The 20,783-nt window shown below is 46.5% G+C and overlaps 1 protein-coding gene and 1 pseudogene across 1 annotated transcript; one reads left to right on the top strand and one right to left on the bottom strand.

The window, feature by feature from the left end:
- Positions 1-996: 996 nt before the first annotated feature.
- LOC127339749 (uncharacterized) lies at positions 997-9,598 on the bottom strand (annotated as a pseudogene).
- A 2,517-nt stretch (positions 9,599-12,115) lies between these two features.
- LOC139838076 (B3 domain-containing protein At1g49475-like) lies at positions 12,116-13,722 on the top strand. Its single transcript, XM_071827429.1, has 2 exons — positions 12,116-12,121; positions 13,339-13,722. Exons 1-2 carry the CDS (start codon positions 12,116-12,118, stop codon positions 13,720-13,722), a joined length of 390 nt encoding a protein of 129 aa, XP_071683530.1.
- Positions 13,723-20,783: the final 7,061 nt, after the last annotated feature.

Here is a 20,783-nt window from a genome sequence, read left to right on the forward strand (position 1 = left end):
CGTTTCCGGTGCGATGGCCTCCCGTGGCGGCTCAGCAGGCCGCGGCGCCACCGCCGCGGCCCCCTGTGTTCTGCACCGACGCGGAACGGCGGAAGTGGAACAGATCGGAGGGCGCGCGCAAGCACAACGCCCGCCAGTGGACGAATTGGGGGCTCACGCCCCTAGGGAAGCTAGCGAGGTACGCCAACGCCGGCGAGGGGTCCTCGTCCGGCGGCTCCAGTGGCGCACCGCGGCTCCCCATTGCCGACAGCTCGGACGACGACGAGCTCGTCCCCGCGCGGTCGCCCACCTTCTCGGCGGGCGACTACGTCCACGGCTCCGATGAGGAGGAGGCCGTGCTCGTGCAGATGAAGGCCATCTCCGAGGCGGAGGCCCGCGCTCGCTTCCGCTGGGAGGAGGCGGACGCCGTCCGCAGGTGCGTGAGTACGAGGCGGCCTACTGGGAGGAGCGTGTCCGCCGCGTCAAGCTCGAGATAGTCGAGCTTGACGCCGACGAGGAGTGAAGCTCCTCCAGCCAGCGTCGATGTCGTCTGCCGCCGAGACGCTCTGCCACCACCGGCACCGCCGCGCGCATAGGCCATTATTTAGGCCGCATTTTGGTTCAATTTAGTAGCGCCCGCCGGTGTATAAGTAATTTAGGTTTAATTTCTCGAATTATGTAACTTGCTCAATCGAAGCATCAAATCCATCTATATATATGATCATCGACTAATTTACCCGCGACATTTCAAATTCAGTTTTTCAGTTTCTATTTTACGGATTATACTATGTGACAAGATTTTTCTGACCCGTAAACACGAGTTCGGTGAACTAAACTCGCAGTTTTCAGTTCACGTGTTTACGTACTGTTCTAAAGTTTTGGGGTTCCTAACCGAACACCTATGTTTGGAGGAGTAAATTTTTTTTTTATATAAATCTATGTTGCGATCAACAGCCATCAATGTGTTATGTTTACAGTTTAGAGACTTCTTTTTTGCGAGTATAAAATTTAGAGACTTCATTCCTTTGTATCAGCAAACCCTTCATTTCCTGCCTGCCAGCCTCAAGTATTTGTCCTTACGGGTGAGCTTGGTTGACTGAAACCCAAGAATCCTACCAATCTCACCCTGCACGAAGTTGGCCACCTCGTAACTCTCGCATCTTTTCCCATCGATCACCATCCTGGTTGGCATCTTGTCCATGAACTGAACGTCATAAGCCGGGCGTGGGTTCATGAAAAAGTAGAAGTGGTCTATGTACTTGGACTTGCCGGTGGAGGTGCCGTGGAACATGCTGGACCAGTTCACCGGTGCGACTGGATAGACCTCATCAACGAGCTCCGCAAATAGATGGCTGAAGCGAAGCAGGTAGGGCTCCCGGCATGTGGTCACCTCAGGGCAGACCACCAAATCCCCCAGCCTCAGTGACTGCTCCATCCTCCTCCGGTCCTCATCTCGGTTTCGGGTCAACCAGACAGTCCTGATCGGTGATATGAGCTCTGTTACACGGCTGACACTGTAAGTGACGGCCGATACCAGCTTGTTCAGCATTGCTGAGATGTAGACTGGGTCGAGAAGTGTGCGATGGTTGCACACGTAAAGATGGCCATGCGGGCTAGGCTGGGCATGTGGTTCAGAGCAAGGTGAGGGGCAGCCACATGAACATGGCTATGGTGGCTTGAGGGGTAGGCCTAAAGGCCAGCCTGCCGTCATGGAAGATCAGGGGCCTTAGGTACTGGTCTTTTGGCAAGGGTGGCCATTTTCTTTTTTCTTCTGGTGTCACCAAGTATACTTCCTGCAAATGAGAAGCAATACTTATATTAGATCTCACATCTCAATGCTTAAACTGAACCTATCTGCCCTGTATTTTTTTTTTGCAAATTGAAGCCAACAAGTATAAATCGACAAAACTGAAGAAACTTTCTCAGGGTAGAAGGTAAATTGTTGGTACTAAAATATTTTACTTGTGTCTTTCATATATTGCCTTGCAATGAGCTATCTTTTAAAGAAAGCTCACACATGGAGACATACCTCCCATAGCTGACCCATGAATTCAAGGATACTCCCGGCTTTGTTACCAACTGATAGAAACCCCTTAATATAACGTTTTTCAAAAATAGCATAAGGTAGGTAGACCCGGTCTTGCGCTCGTCCGGTTAAGTGGCACATTGTGCTAAGTGCTCCAACCGTTGGCTGATCTCAGCTGTATCGCCTCATAAAAATTAGTTAAGCGAGAAAACAAACGGCTACATAGGAGCTCTATGGTGGACCACCAGCATTGTGGACGAGACATGCATGAAGAATTTTTATAGTCTTTTTTTCTATTCAAGTTTAGATTTCCAGGCACATATGGGTCCTTTTCTCCATCGCAAAGCAACATATCTCGGTTACCTTTTCATGGGGCCTTCAACTACCACATGTGTTGTGTCCAACTAACTTGTGTAAGTAAGGTGTCCCGTAATGATGTAGGAGGCTAGCTACATTGAGCTAAGTCAAAAGCTGCACAAATACATATGTCATGTTGTGCTTCGGCATAACACGTGTGATAGTGATGCTTAACTGCATGTTATGTGGTTTTGAGCATGTAGATTGTGAATGACTGCGCCGTGGCCATGGGTGGCGGCGGCGGGCCCAGATCTGGGCCATCGGGCCTAGGTCTGGGCCTCATCAGGGCTGCCTCGGGTGGGCGGCCTCGATGCGTCTGGTCGGCGAGCAGCGAGGGTGCTGGTTCGTCTCCCCTGATGTCCTGCGGCAGGCATCGTGGTGGGTGCCTCAGTCCGGCGTCCTCGACTCCTCGGGATGTGAGGCAGCAGCGGGCGGCGTCTGCGGCGTGGAGCTACGGTTCACGTCAGTTCTGAGGTAGTAGCTGTTGTCCTGGGCTCATGCTCACCTTTCCCCCACCTCCCGGACGAAAGTACAAAATCTTGTTGATTGGGCGGCGGCGACGCGCTGTTGCGCCGTGACCTTCTTGGAGGCGCCGGCTGGGGAGGTTTCGGTAGGTTGGCGGAGCTGAAGGTTGCAGCTTTGGGCAATGTCGGCCCTGAGCAGTTGCGGTGATCTCTATCCCGTATGCGTGCGTCGACGGCAGTCTGCCCCGTCCTCTGCAGGTGCTCCCGGCGGATTTCTCGTCGTTGGTGGATGTCCAAGTGCTCGGCATTGCGGCCGGTATGGTGTGATCCTTGTCAAGGTAGTCTTCTCCAGGGTGGCGTCGGGTCCGGAGCCCAACACCTCTGCGGCTCTCGGGTGAGCCTCTCTCATGTCCGATGGTTCGACGCCTTCGAACCAGGTGAGTGGGCAGGGGCCCTCTTCGGCATGAGAACAGGTTGGTGCTTCTGGTGCTCGGAGTCCTGGTTGTTCTCCTCGGAATCAAGACTACAATTCTGCTCATGGCAGTTACTCGCCGTGCCTCTGGTCGGTGTCCTTGGTGTCGAACAGCGGCGGTCTGCACTCCTGCAAGCTTGTCCTCGCTCGTAGTGCAGTGTTGTAATTCGTTCTGTATGTACCCGTGTATCTTTCCTGCCGTGGTGTGCGTGTGTGGTGTGGTGTCATGTTGTAACTCCTGGCCGGTTGATGGCTTTGTTAATTCAAAGCTGGGCTTTCGAGCCTTCTGTTTTAAAAAATGACTGCCCTTTAGCTCATACTATTCTCAGGTGCATGATTTATTTGTACTCCATGTGGTGAGCTAGGCAGCTAGTTTCAGATATTTAGTTACATATATAATTTCTGCAGATCTAGGATGCTCTGTACTGTGTACATACGGATATAGATGTGTAAAAATCAATGTCTACACATGGTGCAGGATGGTGGAGCTGTCTGGCGTCACGGTGACATCGACGGCAAGTATGGCAAGATCAATGTGGTGATCCCTCTTGAAGATGGGTGCGAGGAAGACGGCGGTAGCAATTTCTGTGGCGTGTGTGTTGGCGTGCGCTGAGAGTCTGCTTGACTGGGTGTGCTTCTCACCTGCTATTGGGCGGCTTGGGAAGGCATTCGGTTGTTTGGATGATGTGAGTTGGTGTATTGTCACCCCCTTCATCCCTCTGTAGGTTTAGCGAGGTGGCTTCGAGTTTGATCTTTTGTATTGCTCTTGTAAGATGTTATGAATAATCTAATAAAAAAGCCGTGTGCATTCCTTGGATGCAGAAGTTGGGGCAATTTTTTCCCCATTTCGAAAAAAAAATGTATTCATAACTGATTTCGAAAATGTTAAAAACTGTAAGAGTAACACACATATGTTCAGTAACCAGTATGATGTTAAACCTATATAGCTTTGTGAAATGGGATAGCTTGTGAATGGTTATTTCATGGAAAGTATCAGCAATGAAACACCTTTCAGCTTCAAGTGATACTAGTTCACCACATGATTGTTTCATAGATCAGCCACAGTGCTCAACTAATCAAGTAACACTCGATTGGACTAATTGGTATTTTGCAACAAAAAATATCACATGGATGAAGGAAAAAGTGGGTAAAAGACACGATGCAGTATATTTCAGTAACATAAACGATATCCACTCATAGTATCTAACCTTGCACCAAGAGAAAAGCTGGTGATGACCATAACCAAAACAGCTTGAGCTGCATCCGAACCCTATCATCTCTGTTTGGTCGAACTTTGCCTGCTCTAGCCTTCCTTCGCACTCCTTTTCCAATAAACCAACATAACACCCTTTTATCATCTTCGCCTCCCTTCCCACCACCACTTCCAACCCCATATACTCCTTAAGAAATGGTTCGACCATTACCCTTTGTAACAGGCTACAAACCCCTGCCACCCTCTTCATCCCTCTGAGCACCTCAAATCCTTCCCTTCCCACATACTCTAGGAAATACTTGGGTAACGTTGCTCTTGAAACCCTAGCCACCTTCTCCTCACTTAACCCCATGAAGCACATCATGACAATGATCTGTAATTCTACTTCTTGTGACAGGCAACATAGCAAAGGGTAGATAGATAGTAGGACGAGGCCTCTTAGGAAACTACTTGCCTCTATTGCAACAAGCATGAAGTAGGGAAAGGTAGATGGAGACCTCCTTCGACACCTAGGATTAGAGTTTTGTTCCCGAGGTGTTCATCATCTTGTGGAGTCTGCAAGGATGTGAGGATAATCTCAGGATAGGTAGATATGCCAGTCGAGCGTTGCCGGTGATGGTGTTGGCCTAGCATTGAACCCCAGAGAATTATACGTGCTGTGTTGGTGTCAAGCTAGTTTATTTGATGCAGATTGTAAGGTGCAATTGTAAGAGGTGTCATATATATATATATTTGCAGCTCAAGCTTACAGATGGATGGTGAAATGGGCATATTTTTTAAAGGAGAACAATTATTGCAAGAAAAGTAAGTTATGATCCGAGATTAGTCACACCTTATGTCTCGGCTTAGCACTCTAAATTTTGCTGCTTCACACCAGATCTCAAAATGAACCAGGATTACTTGAGCCTTACTCACCAGGTAAGGACATTGATTTGCTGACGATAGTAATCATATATATGTATGTTGACCACCTACACTATTTAGGATAAGAAAAAAAGTGCTAAACTATTAATGTTTTAGGGTTTAACCGGTGTACCTTTTGGGTCCCGGGTTGCATGTTTATATAGGTTGGAAAAGCCCTAGTCGGAGCATTACAAGAGCATGACCTGGGTCGGTGTACTACACCGTACCCAGAGTCATATACAGTATTACATGTATTCTAACAACCCCTTAATCTAACTCATGAAGATTTTTAACTAGAAGTGCCTTAGTGAAACCATCTGCAACTTGATCTTTGCTTGACACAAACCTAATATTCAACTTCTTTGCAGCCACTCATTCGAAGTGGAAATTTATCTCAATATTTTTTAGTACATGCATGAAATACTGGATTTGCTGACAAATATGTGGCACCAAGGTTGTCACACCACAAACAAGGTCTTTCCTTTAACTGAACTCCAAGTTCACCAAGAAGTGCTTCCACCCAAATCATTTCAGCAGTTGCATTGGCCAATGCTTTATACCCAGCTTATGTACTTGAACGTGAAACCGTTGCCTGTTTTCTGACACTCCAAGAAATCAGATTTGGTCCTAAAAAATTTGCAAAGCCTCCTGTAGATCTTCTGTCATCAAGACAACCAGCCCAATCAGCATCAGAGAAAGCACTCAAGAGTGTAGATGATGATGGTTGAAAGTGATAGCAATATCAACAATGTCTTTAACATATCTGAGAATTCTCTTGACAATTGTCCAATCAACAGTGGTTGGAGCATGTAGAAACTGACATACTTTTTTTACTGGGAAAGAAATATCATGCCTTGTAAGTGTAAGATATTGTAGCCCTCCAACAACACTATGATATTTTGTGCTATCTTCAGGACCAAGGGGGTCTCCATCAACAAGAGAGAGATGATATGTAGAAGAAAGCGGCGTAGGAGCTGACTTGCATATACGCATACCAAGTTTCTCAAGTAGATCATTGGCATACTTCTCTTGCGTAAGCAGTAGACCATGCCGAGTTTTCTTGACTTCAATTCCTAAAAAGAAATGCAAATCACCAAGATCTTTAATAGCAAAATTATCATTGAGATCATTGACTAAGGCAGTTATAGCATCATTTGAGGAACTTGCCACTATAATGTCATCAACATATATTAACATGAATATTGTGATACCTGACTTCTGATATAGGGACAGGGATGTATCTGCCTTTGATGGTATAAAACCAAGATCATGTAATTTGAAGCTAAGACGAGAGTACCTTGCTCGAGTGGCTTGTTTAAGACCATAAAGAGCTTTATCTAGATTGCAAATAAAATCAGGAGATTCAGGATTTTCAAAACTGGAGGTTGTCTCATATAAACCTCCTCTTCCAGAACACCATGCGAAAACACGTTCCTGACATCTAGCTGCCGCAAATTCCAACCTCGAGAGACTGAAATAGCTAAAACTGTTCTGATAGTAGCTACTTTAACAACAGGACTAAATGTATCTTCATAATCAATTCCATATCTTTGCTTAAAACCTTTTGCAACAAGATGAGCTTTATACCTGTCAATAGTGCCATCTGCACGTTTCTTGATGCTATATACCCATTTGCAATTAAACACATTTTATTGGAGCTAGATGGTACCAGGTGCCATGTTTTATTTTGAAGCAATGCCCCATGTTCCTCCTCCATTGCTTGTCTCCAATGTGGATCCGCTAGTGCATCAGTAAGAGAGCAAGGATCATCTGAAGATGCAAGCATGCCATAACGAACGGTATCATCTTTATAAATTTTGGGTGGTTTTATACCTTTTTGTAACCTGGTGTGAACACCAGATGCAGGAACATATACAACAAAAAGAGTCGTATAGGATCCAACAGGCTGGCGAAGATCCTCCTCGGGATCGGTGTTGCCACCAGCAGGTGACGGAGATTCTCCTAGCGGGGACCTGGGGCGACCAGGTGGTGACGGGGACTGGGATGGGTCCCGCGACAACTGCTGGCACGGCAGGGCGTGTGTCGTGGAAGCATGGATGGCAGGAGGGGCCCGCAACATCGACTGGCGATGTGTGTAGACGTGTAGTGGGGCGAAGGCGCGTGGCTGCTGCTCCTCAGCAGCAGATCTGACATGATGGCGGGAGGCAGGAGGATCCTCCTCGGGATCAGCGCCGTCAGAGTCCGAGGTGATAGAGGAATTAGCCTCGGATCTAGTGCTCGCGTTGTCTTCTTCTGCAGCATCAAATATACCACTGTTTTCACTTGTTTCTTCATCATTTTCACTCGAATTTTCACCAGTATGTTCATCTTCAAAACCACTATCTTCAGCAGCAGCATGTGGGGGAGTATCCTGAGTAGGATTAGTGACAACAAGAATAATAGGCAGTGGCATATGATCATCAGATTGAGTATCCCCATGAGTACATGCATTATGTGGTGTGGGTAAAAGAAGAATATCTTGGGTGAGACGCCTACCAGCATTAGGATGGAGAGATGCAAAGGGAAAAATATTCTCATCAAAAACTACATCCCGAGAAATGTAAACACGGCCAGTAGTCACATCGAAACACTTGACACCTTTGTGAAGTGGGCTATATCCCAAAAACAAACAGCGTGTGGATCTGTAAGCAAGCTTTCGTTTGTTATAAGGATGAAGATTGGGCCAATATGCATGCCCAAAAATCCGAAGGGAATTATAATTTGGTTTGACTTTGAGATGGCGTTGTACAGGAGTCTCATTGTTGAAAACTTTACTAAGAAGAAGATTTATAATAAAGGTGGCTGTGAGGAAAGCTTCATCCCAGAATTTCAAAGGCATGGAGGCATGTGCGAGTAGAGAGAGACCTACTTCGACAATATGCCGCTGTTTTTGTTCAGCGGAATGTTTTGTTGATGGGCATGAGGGCAAGACACATGATGAGTAATGCCTATTTTCTGAAGAAGCCATTGAGCTTCTCATATTCACCTCCCCAATCTGTTTGCATAGTAACTATTTTCTTCTCAAATTTGCGCTCAACATAGGATTGAAAGTTAATAAAGACTTGGTAAACATTAGAATGCTTTTTCAGCAAGTAAATCCATGAAAATTTACTAAATCATCGATAAAGCTTACATAATATGAATGTTTGCTAACATAAGCAGGTGGTGGACCCCATACATCAGAGAATACAAGTTCAAAGGAAACTGTAGACACACTGGTAGACACCGGATATGGCAACTTGTGACTTTTGGCAAGTTGACAAGAGTCACTAGCATAAGGATTTATTTCTGGACTATATGAAAGCTGATTTTTTCTAACAATCTGCTGCACCACAAAGGAGGAGTAATGTCCTAAGAGGCGATGACATGTGGATGAAGATGACATTATTGTGATGAATGCTTGCTTGGATGACCCGGTAGAGAGAGGCATTAGCGGGTAGAGACCACCATAGCATAGTCCCTTAAACAGAGTCCTTTGCGTTTCATGATCCTTGAACTAGTCGGATGGAGTAGATAATTGGTCCTTGTTACAATAGAGAAAAACCCCTCCCCACATCGTGCACACGACTTTCCCTATGTAGAAATAGCCTATTTTTATTCCAAAGAGGAAGTTCTACTAGTTTTTTATTTATTTTTTATTCGTAAATTAGTAAGTGGATTCGCCTCCTCGTTATTATAATAATTTATTATAATAAAAAGAACATTTCACAATGCAAAATATGAAAGTTTTATCTTGATCATTTATCAACCCTTTTCTATTTATTAGTTCTATTTAGTGATTAATTAAGAGGCTTCACCAGGTTGTTGATACGTATAATATCAAAATACCAAATACGATCACACACACCAAGGGTGAAATTCAATATAAAAACATTATCAAGGCAAAGTTTATGAACAGATAAAAGATTTTTGGAAGCATTTAGGACATGAAGGACATTATTTAAATGCAATGTACTATGGGGAGTATGCAACATGGAATGACCAATATGCGATATAGCCGTACCATTTCCATTGGTAGTGTGGACGCGGTCCTGGCCCTTGTACTTGTCGGAGGTGGTAAGCTTGTTCAACTGGCTTGTAATTAATGTGATCGGTAGCTCCTGTGTCGGAGTACCAATTGCCGTCCACTCCATAGGATGCAACATGTGCACCCTTCTTCCCACGTCCAGCATCATCCTCATCATCGCTGTCATCATTCTTGAAGCGCCACCAACAGACGGAGGTAGGGTGGCCGTGGATTGTACAAATTTGACATGTCACATCCACGAAGGGAGTGGGGGCATGACCATGACCACGACGACGACGACGGTGCCCTCCATTATCTCGGTGGCGATCAGAGCCACCATCATCACGCCGCGCAAGGTGGCGGTCTTCCCAACGCTGTCCACCATCACGACGTCCTGGGTCGTCATCACAACAACGATCTTCCCAGCGGTTTCCATCATCATGACGACGTTCTTCACGTTGTCCACTCCCACAGTCACCGCGATCACTGCAGTCACCGCGATCACCGCGGTCTGGCGAGCGTGCACGTCCACGTCCAGTGTCCTGGCCACGACGCATAGCAGCATTGGCAGAGGAGCTGAACCCGGCGTTCTGGCCGGTTTCAGAGAGCATATCCTGGCGCATATCATGGGCAATAATCTGATCACAAACTTCATCCAAGGTGATTTCATTATTACCGTTGACAGCAGCAGCAACGTCGTTGTAGGAGCCGTCGAGACCGTTGACGATGTATCCTATCATCTCATTTTCTGGAACGGGTTTCCCGGCCCGCTGCAGCGAGCTCTGACGCGAACCCCTTCATCTTGGCGAAAAAGGCAGAAGCAGTCAGCTCCAACTTCTTGGTACCACCGAGAGCACCTCGCAGCTGGTTGATCTTGGAGCGAGAGCTTGAGCCGCGGACCTTGGTGATGATGGCCCAGAATGCGGCGGTCGAATCGACACCGATGGTGTGAGCAAGGATTTCCGGTGAGAGGGAGTTGACAATCCACCCAAGCACCGTGGCCGTGAAACCCACAACGCATAGTCGGGATTCGGGATCTTTTTCTTCTTCCCGTCGCTGTCCTCAGCCTCCAGGTGTGTTTCCGGGGCAGCGTCAGTGCCATCCAAAAGATCGAGCATTTGAGCACCGCGAAGGGCAGGGTGCACCAGGGTCTTCTAGAACAGAAAGTTGGACTGGGTGAGCTTCTGGGAGGGAGGAGGCCCCAAGGCAGCGGCGAGGGTAGGGCTAGTGGACGATGACGCCATTGTATCTAGGGGATGGCTTCCAATCAGATGATCATGGTAGGTTTAGAGGTTTTCCGATCCGTAGATCGTGAGGTGGGTTCTTGGTTTCCGATCAGAGGATCGTGATAGAGGTTTTGAGATTTTCCGATCGATGAGATAAGAGGTTGTGGGTGGTGATTTTTCCGATCTGATGATCGTGTGAGGTTTTCTCCAGAGCGGCGGCTAGGTCATGTGAGAGGATAGCCCTGATACCATATTAATGTTTTAGGATTTAAACGATGTACTTTTGGGTCTCGGGTTGCATGTTTATATAGGCTAGAAAAGCCCCGGCCGAAGCATTACGAGGGCATGACCTGGGTCGGTGTACTACACCGTACCTAGAACTGACCATGATTTTTCACCTGAATGATGCATGTTAAGGTCACTGTCTCTACGTGTGTAGCTGTATATGGTATGATGTATTTATGTACTTTTGAGTTCGCAGAGAGTTGTACCTGTTGATCTAGCTCTTTTCTGTATTGCGCACAGTTCATTTTGGCCGATTCGTCGATGCATCATGCATGAGTTTTTTTTTCTACTGGTGTGATTTGACCTCACGGCCCATACATAATCCATGCCTTAGTATGCAAATGTCATTTTGGCATGCTCACAAGTCACATGATCTGACAGTGGTCAATGCATGTCTTTGTGTTGGCAGTATTACAGGCGAGATTATAAGAAATGAAAAAGTAATATGTTTGGTGCATGCTTGATCTCTTCATTGTTTCAACCCTGGAAGAAACCTAGCCGAGGACGACCTCTCACCTAAAACCTAGAGCAATGCGAGGTACATATCCGCAGGTCATTGGTGGGATATTATCTCTTTATTTGCTTTTAACACCATGGGTTCAACATGTAATCTAATTTTTTCTTTTCTTCAAGATAGAGTTAAAAATATGAATCGTCAGTAAGGGTGCAAGTGGTGTGAGAAAACCGTTGTTTGTAAAGGGCGCGTTTGGTAGCCTGGATGGGCCTTGGCTCGCATCGGCCCAACAATTTTCGGCCCGTTTGGTTGCCTGCAGGCCGCCGCGTTGTTGCGTGAACCGGGTCTCAAAGCCCCTGGGACAGCCCTGGAGGAACGCACGGAATGGCAGTTTCTCTGGAGCTAGGCCCGTTGCGGCCAGAAGGCTAGACGCGTGGGGAAGGGAGATGGAAAAGTTGCGTCCCTTCCGGAACACGCACCATAATTAGCCTCACCGCTCCCCTCTCCTTCCTCTCACTCGCAACTTCACTCTCACCACCCCCAAACTGTCACATCACCAGGCGGTTCCCCTCCCGCCGACCAATCTGTCGCACCGCCGCAAGGAGGAGCACCGGTACAGGAGGACGAGACATCGGCGAGCAGCACCGCGACATCGTCCTCAACCTGCTTGGCAGTCTTCATCGGCATCTCGAGTTCGGCCGCGAACTCAACCTCCTCTTCGGTCGAAACAATGGCGGTAACGACCTCTGCTTCTCACCCTCTTACTCGCTGTGCCATAACATGCCATGCTTGGGCATTTGTGACGACATACACATTAGATCTGCTAGGGTTTCCATTAGGATAGGGTTCGGATTGATGTTGCAAGTTGTTCCTCGGCATTGCTTTCTGTTCTTGTCCAGTTCTTGGTGTTCACGGTCTCGATTTGCTTAGATCTATTACTCTAATCTCCAATCGCGATAGATCAATCTTAAATCAGACTGTCAATTGGTGAAACTGTCAGATTTTACTGTGCATGCAGAGAGGGGAAGTTTTTTTTGTGTTGGGGTTTAGCATGTTGTGATTGTTGTGCGAAATATTAAGCTGGGTCGCGCTAGTTTGTTCATATTAAGCTGGGTCGCGCTAGTTTGTTCAGACGCAAGAGGAGTGGGATGACTTGAAGAACGAAGTTGCTATGCTCAGGAATCTGTAGAGAACACAAGCACAAGTGATGAGGGCTAAGAAGCAAGAATGGGAGGCAGAAGGAAAGGCTTTGGAGGCGTAGAAGAGAAAGCTAGAGTATGACATATACGATCTGCTTCAGGTGAACTTTGCAATCAAGGATAAGCTCAAGAGGATCAGAGCTACTTGTGATGAGTGATGAATGTGTTGTAGATGTAATGTAGGAGAATTTGTAATGTACCCTAAGTAGAATTCGTAATGTACCCTAAGTACCACTCGTAATATACTCAATTTGAATTGCTACTTGTGTTGTTTGTGATTGAACTAGGCCGATGATTATAACCCTGTATCATAGTTTGAGGAGATGATTGATCAGAACCTATGGCATGACTCATAGTATGAGGCCTCTGCTACCTTGCTTTGCATGTTTCTGCTTCTTCAGTTCTGCATTGGCCAAATGATTGAACAATGGTACAACGAAAGGCAGGGTGCTGCCCTCAAACTTAGTCATGTGTGCCATATTCGTTGCACACTAAACTTAGTTTGTGATCCTAGATATGAGGCCTCGTTTTGTTTTGTCTAGTGCATTGGCCAATGATTCAACAAAGGCTAGGTGGTGACCTCAAACTTAGTCATGTGTGCCACAGTCGTTGCACACTACACTTAATTTGTGGCCACTCCCTATGTCTGCCGTGTGAGCCAATGTATGAGGCCTTACTAATGTTATCAATGTCCGTTTTCATGTAAACTACTTGTGAGCAGGCACACCTATAATGGCATGTGTTCGTGTGGCAGACTGAGAAGATCATGCTTGGGTCACCTACTGAGGTTCCTAGCGAGGGACCGACAAAGAAGCGCCGTGGAAGGCCGTCTAACGTCGGCCACTTCCACGAGGATGTAGGGCTAGACCACTTCCTCCGCATCATCTTCAAGCCCACCTTCATCCGGCTCATGATCCCTCAAGATTTCGTCAAGTGGTTTAGAGAAATCCCTTCCAACATCATCGTCACCACCAACACCGGATGCAACTGGAGGATGACTACGAGGAGAGAAGGCAATGACGCATTCATCGACCATGGGTGGGCGGCCTTCGCCATCGCCCATCAGCTCAAGGTAGGCCAGTTCCTCACCTTCAAGAAGGTGTCCTCCTTCGAGTACAATGTGGTCATCTTTGACTGACAAGGTATTAACTTGTCAATGCCTACGGATTGTAGACTAGGGTTTAGTTGGAAGTAGAGGGCAAGTAGATCTCGAAGGTTTCAGCCGAAAAGTACTCGACAATTATGAAACTAGGGTTTGTAAACAATGATTCGATTATTTCTGCGTCCCTCGACTCCCCCTTATATAGGAGGCGGAGCCGAGGGATTCGTGTCATACAAGTTACAGAGTCCGGGAAGGTTTCTAACTCATCCCGCAAGATTACAAATAACACTTCCTACTACAACTCTAGCTTTCCTTAATAATATCTTGGGCTCCCGAATCTTCTTATTCTTCGGGTAATGGGCCTTCAGTAAACCCCGGGTACTATCTTCGGCAGGCCCATTTGGGATGCCTATGTCAGTAGCCCCCGAGATTTTGCTTGAATCGCAGAGTTAAGAAAAATCTCCACTGTTTATTTTTATTTGACAACTTCAACTTTTCTATATTTCTTCTCATAAACTTCTATATTGTACAGGGATAATGGTAGTTGGGGCTAGTTCATCTGACGGATCAGGTACTAGTTAACTGCTCTAGTGGCAATCCGCAAAATCCTACTTCAAGATCACGTCCCTGGACATGATCTCGGGATACTGGTGCAAACTTCGACAGGTGCCGCTTAAGGTCTTACCATTCTGTCGAGTCCCAGCAAAATTTATCGGGTACCTAACGCGTCCGTTAGGATTTTTCTTCGTATCTGTTGATACGGATAAAAGTAGCAGAGCGCAGTCTTTGGCGATGCCACGCCCAGCAGAACGGATCTGGGGTCTTACCTTCGCAAATTTACGGCATTCAGAAATTGATCGCAACTTTGGCGTTCTGAGAATATATTGTCGAGTGCTTATTCGGCTGTTGGAATGTCACATTTTATCGAGTCAAAGATGACTTATATTGCTCTCCCGATGGGAGTATATGCAGAGTTATTTATAACTCGAAATATACTCTTTTGCTCTGCTATCTTTCTTTTTTCTTTTTTCTCTTTCATTCTTTCCTCTTCTTCTCTTTTTTTTTTATAATTTCATCGGGCACGCGAACAGCGTTCCCAATGGGAGTAGCCCCCGAGGCTACAGCCAAGGACTTGTACTTGGTTGTAGGCTCCACGCCTTATGCCGCTATATTTTCTTTTTATCTCCCGAAGTTTTATAATTCCTCGGGTGTGCGAACAGCGCTCCCGATGGGAGTAGCCCCCGAGGCTATGAGCAAATATTTGTATTTGATCATAGGCTCACACCATTTCTATTTTGTCTTTCTGGATCTTTTTCTTTTTTCCGAAGTAGCCCCCGAGCATTTGATCAATGACTTGTATTTGATCAAAGGCTCAGCATTATTTTTCCATGTCGCCTTTTATGAAGCTGTTGAGTCGAATTTTTCCTTCTGCCAAGGTGACGTTATTGCTGACGATAGCCACGATTGCTAGTCAAAAATTTGCGAGAAGTCTTCTCCCGCTGCCTTGCGGGCCCAATTGATCCACTATCTTGACACGTCGTGCAAGTGGGGGACACACGTCCTCCGCTTTTTCTGGCGCACGCACCGTAACTTCTCAAATGTGAAAATACTTTTTTACCCTTGTTTCCACGTGGCTATCATCTGCCGCACACTTTTCCCATCCAATGGTCTGCCGCTTCACCGCACCTGTATATAAACACTCCTTCTTCCTCCTCGAGCACTTCCGCTCGCGCAGTTCTCCTGCTCTCATCTGCGAATTCTCCTCCTGCGACCCACAGCCTCCTAAGCTCCTCGCCTCCAAGCTGCAAACCCTGCGCCATTGTTGATGCCACCGCGGCGGTTGACGAGGCACAGTACGCCGGAATCCTCTATGGCCGCCGTGGATCTGGGGACGGCGGAGTGGGAAAGATCGAAGATTTCCACCCAGGACATCAACATGTTGAAGAAACTGGGGATCAGCAAGAAACCCAAAGCGCTGTGCTTCCCCAGTGAGGAGAGCTACCCAACCCCTCCAATGGGGTACCGGGTAAGTTTTGTCGACCATCTCATCCGTGGTCTTTCCACCCCCATTCATCCTTTTCTCCGCGGACTGCTCTTTATCTATGGTCTGCAACTCCACCACCTCACGCCAAATTCAATCCTCCATATCTCCATTTTCATCACCCTTTGCGAGGCCTTCCTTGGCGTCCAGCCTAACTGGGCGCTATTGAAGCGCATTTTCTTCTGCCGCCGTAATGGCTCGCCCAATGTCGCATATAATATAGGCGACGTTGTAATTTCTGTCCGGCCCACTGTCGACTACTTCGACGTCAAACTCCCTGACTCAGTTCAAGGGTGGTGCAAGAAGTGGCTGTATATTCAGGAGGAGAACCACGGATGTGCTGAAGACAACATCCCTCCTTTTGATGGTGCCGAAAAAATCCTTCGCCGCCGCTCCTGGGACGCAGAGGCTACCGAAGAAGAAAAGGCGTCGACAGAAACCTTGATGGCTCGCATCCACGAGTTGCAAAATACTCGCGGCAAAGAGCTGTCGGGTATCCAAATCACGGCTTATTTTCTTAGGACTAGAGTGCAGCCGCTTCAGGCTCGCAAATACCCTCTCTGGAAATATGCTGGCGACAAGGACGCAGATCGGCTGTCGGTGGATTTGGAGGTCAAGGACTTAGAAAAACTTGTCCGAAAAATCTCGTCTCTCAGCAAAAAAGATCCTGTCCCTTCTTCTTGTCGTGTAAAACCATTCAGCGCCGCCAATCCACTTCCCAAGGTAATCTTTGTCGATTGTCTTGTTATTGCTTTGCTATCTTTGTTATAACTCCTTTTCTGATATCTTCCCCTGTTTTATTTTTATTTTGTACAGAACCATCCAGACCTTGTCTCGCTTCCTCCTCTTCCTGAAGGTGGAGAAGTCGAAGAAAGGGCCGTTGTCACTGATGACAACCAAGAGGCCCCCTCTTTTGCGAATGAACCCGTGGATTCTCTAAAATCTGCGGGATCTTCTGAGAAGGATGGTGCCTCCGAAGGTACTGCATCAGCGCAATCTCCTCCTCCTGCTGTTTCTCCAAGGAACAAAAGGAAGAGGAATGATGTCAAAGATTCCGGCACCTCCAAAGCCGAAGAAGTTGATCCTTCACGTCAGAAGGCAACTTATGATCCCTATCTTGAGTCCCTCATCAGCTCGTAAGTCACTTTGATTTCCCCTTATTTCTGTACTCGATTTTTTTTGTCTTATCTTGCTTTTTATGCTGTCGATCTTTAATCACAGTGATGATGAGGAAGAAGTACCAACTCTTGACGTGGCTCCTCGAATAAGCACATCGCATACTTTAATTGTTTCGGAGACGCCAGTTGAGGGAGAAGAATCCTCGCCTCCTCAACAAAACGTCGTCACCACCACTCCTCCTTCAAGCCCTCTTGCTCCTTCACCAAAAAGGACAAGGGTGGAAACGATCGTGGAGCCTACCCCTCAGTTGGGTAGCTCCTCTAATCCGCTCTTAGATGATGTAAGTTTTTACCTTTCTTGCCAGTATCTATATTTCCTCTGTTTGCTTCTTTATGCCTTCATATTTTTCTCGTACCGATGTTTTCTTTCTCTGTTCTTCTTTGACAGCCCATGATCAAAGAGCTTGTTCGCATCGGATCCCAATTCATTGGGTACCGTGAGTATGCCAGCAGGACTGAAGGTAATAACTTTTTTGCTGCCCCTTGTTTATAACATCTTGCTCCTGTTTTTGTCGCAATTTTGATGATTCTTTTCTATTTTGGCAGAAAAACTTGCAGAGGCCAACAGGCTTGTCGACACTCTTGCTCAGAAACTGGAGCAAAGTGAAACGGCTCGCAAGAAGGCTGAACTTGACGCTAGCCAAGCCAAAGCAGGGGCTGATGAAGCCAAGGCAAAAGCTGCTGGTGTCAAAAATCTGCAAAAGAGTCTTGAGGATGCCGAAACTGCTTTAAACGAGCACAAGGCCGCGCAGGCTACTCGTGAAAAGGGGATCCTCAAGCGCTTGAACACGCAAAATCGGCGCTTCCTCGGTAACTTTGTCGATCCCTTCTATTTTTCTTAGGACTTGCTCTTTTTTTTTTACTTGCTGTCGACCAACATATATTTTCTGTGGCAGGTCAAACAAACCAAGAGTTTGATCTTGAGAATCCCACCAATGATCCTCTCCTTGACGCACTCTCTTATCTGGAATTTCATGGCCAAGAAGTTCGCGAAGGCGTGGTGAATGCTGGCGCAGGATTGTCGAAGCTGTTCCCCTACTTCTTCCCGAAGAAAGAGGAGCCCAAGACTTTCCTTGCCCTTGCCAAGGACTTCAATCCACCGGAGGATCTTGGACTGAAGATGCGCCAGGAGAACATGAAGATTGCTGTTGAGAGCACTGTTGCCTTGGTTGCTGACAGCCAACAAACTGTTGATTGGATGAAGGTTGGCGACACCGAACAGATAGAGCAAACAAAATGGCGATCGTTGATCAAGGCAGCCAAGCCCAACACGATGAAAATCCTTGCCTATCTCGGGATCAAACCATCTGCAACTCCTAGCTCATCAAGGCCGGAGGTCTAGTTGAATGCCTCTCCTTTTTTCTTTTTCTTTGCTCTTTTTATTCCTTTTGCCCTTGTCGCCACCTTAGCTTTGGCGACAATTATCCTGGTAGTCCTTTTGGAGAACTTCTTTTGTAATGTCCATGTAAATTTTCTAGAAATCAATGAAATTCCTCCTGGCACTATCATTGATCCTGGGACTTTTCTTTTCCAGTTAATATTTGATAACTATTCGACCAATCCTTGCTCTGCCGATGCTTCACCTGCTTCTTCCTTCTCGAAGAAAATGCTAATCGATGATAACCCCCTCGAAGGTTCTTCAAGCAAACATTTATCGGAAGATTTGCAAGAACTTCGACAACAACTTCAATCCATGAAGAAACAAACTCTTGCGATGATGGAACAATCTCGACAAGCGTCCGAGAGAGAGAAAATTGCTCTTCAACAGGCAAAAGAAGCTATCGCTGCGATGGATGCTGCTGTTGCTGAGGCTGCTGAAACTTCTTCTCGCGAGAATTATATGCTTCAGCTAATGACTGACGCCAGTTTGGACATGACAGATATGTTTCCTGCTCATAACCATGTTGGATGTTGTTCTTTGCTATTCGTTACTTGATATTTCGTTTGCTGTGCTAGGCTCATTTCTGGATACTGCTGCCGAAGACCAACGTGTTGAAGCTCGAACCACTATTTTGCTGAGACTGGCTGCGCAACATGGATCTAACTTTTGGGTTACTCCTGAGCGCACCCGCCAAATCGTCAGATTTCAAGATCGCGCGGCTCAGGTCCGTGACTTCCTTGACTTCTGTACGAAGACTTTATTCTTAGCTTATGGAACCATGTTCCCTCGGAACAAGATGCCAGAGACCCTTCCAGCTTTAATGGAAAAATTTCGAGATGCTCCTCGAATCCATGGCTTTGTGCGGGCTCAACTTTCTGCTGGCGCAAGATTTGCCATGATGATGATAAAAATTTGCCATCCAAAATTGCCCATAGATCAAATTGTTCCTACTTGCCTGGCGAAGATGGCAAAGAAAAAGAGAAATATGGGCAAGATTGATGATTTGGTGACTCCTGTTGCCGAAGATATGATGGATGAACTTCTTCGGATGGATTCTGAGTTCTTCGCGAAGGGAAGCTATGCTGAGCATAGTACCCGTCCTTCTACTGAGCGAATAACCATAGACCATGTGCTAGGTTTCCATTGAAGACTTTTTCCTCTTCTTGTTGTATTTCCATCATTGACACATCTTTGTGTATTTGTAAACACAATCTATATTGTAAAGCTGTCAACTCTGTATTTTTTCTATTTTTGATCACCGAGCCCCCGAGCCTTTGGCTGGAGTTTATACTGTTTTGCTATCTCGAAGATTTTCCCTCCTGTCGTAATAAGATATCTTTGTTTTTTCATTAATGGGTTAGAAGCCCCCGAGTGTCGTGGTGTCGAAGTTCTATATTTTTTGTTGCGAGGTTCTTGGACCAAAGCAATAAGATTTTGACGAGTACACTATATTTATAATTGCTAGCTTCCGATGTTTATATTTGGCGAGGTATTAGTGTACCAAGGCGAAATATTTCGGTAAGTCTAGTTTGTCTATATTGTACGTATTTTGAGACTTGAAGGCGTTAAGCCCCCGAGCGTGTCGAAGAATAAGAAGTATATCTCCACTATCTTTATTATATTGCAGCACCGCGAGCCCGCCTCATTAAAAACCTTTCCGGCCCCACTCAGTGCCCCGAAAAGGAAAAGAGTGCGTCTGAAAACTCGCGGGCGTTTCAGTACATTGTATTTTTACAGAGGAGGACTATATTTCGACTCTAAGCGTAGAACCGCCTGAGCTGCGCCACGTTCCAGGGGTTTTTCTCGGGAGCCCCTGTCTTCTTGTCCTTGATCCTATATGCTCCTCCGTCGATGACTTCCGTGACGACGTAAGGGCCTAGCCATGGTGATTCGAGCTTTTCAGTACTTTTTTGATTTAACCGCAAGACCAAATCCCCGACCTGGAAAGATCTGGGCCTTAGCCGTCGACTGTGGTAGTTTTTGAGGTCCTGCTGGTATTTGGTGACTCGTGAAAGTACTTCATCTCGAGCTTCGTCGAGTGCGTCCATATCATCCTCCCGAGCTTTTTGTGATGTTTCTTCGTCATACTCTGTTACTCTTGGAGAATCATGCTCTATTTCAATTGGTAATATCGTCTGCTCCGTGGACGAGAAAAAACGGAGTTTCTTGTGTCGCCGTATTTGGTGTTGTTCGGATGCTCCACAAAACACTTGACAATTCCTCTGGCCAAGTATGTCGAGCTTTTTCAAGCGGTCCTAGCAGGCGCTTCTTGAGGCCGTTGCAGATGATACCATTGGCTTTCTCGACTTGGCCGTTGGTTTGCGGGTGTCCAACTGACGCAAAGTGCAATTTAATGCCTACTTCTGCGCAGTATTCATTGAATTCCTTGGACGTAAAGTTTGAACCGTTATCTGTGACAATGCTATGGGGCACTCCAAACCGAAAAACGAGGCCTTTCACAAACTTTATTGCCGACGCTGCATCTGGTGAATTTATT

The sequence above is a fragment of the Lolium perenne genome, chromosome 3 (assembly GCF_019359855.2).
Source record: "Lolium perenne isolate Kyuss_39 chromosome 3, Kyuss_2.0, whole genome shotgun sequence".
Taxonomy (NCBI): Eukaryota; Viridiplantae; Streptophyta; class Magnoliopsida; order Poales; family Poaceae; genus Lolium; species Lolium perenne.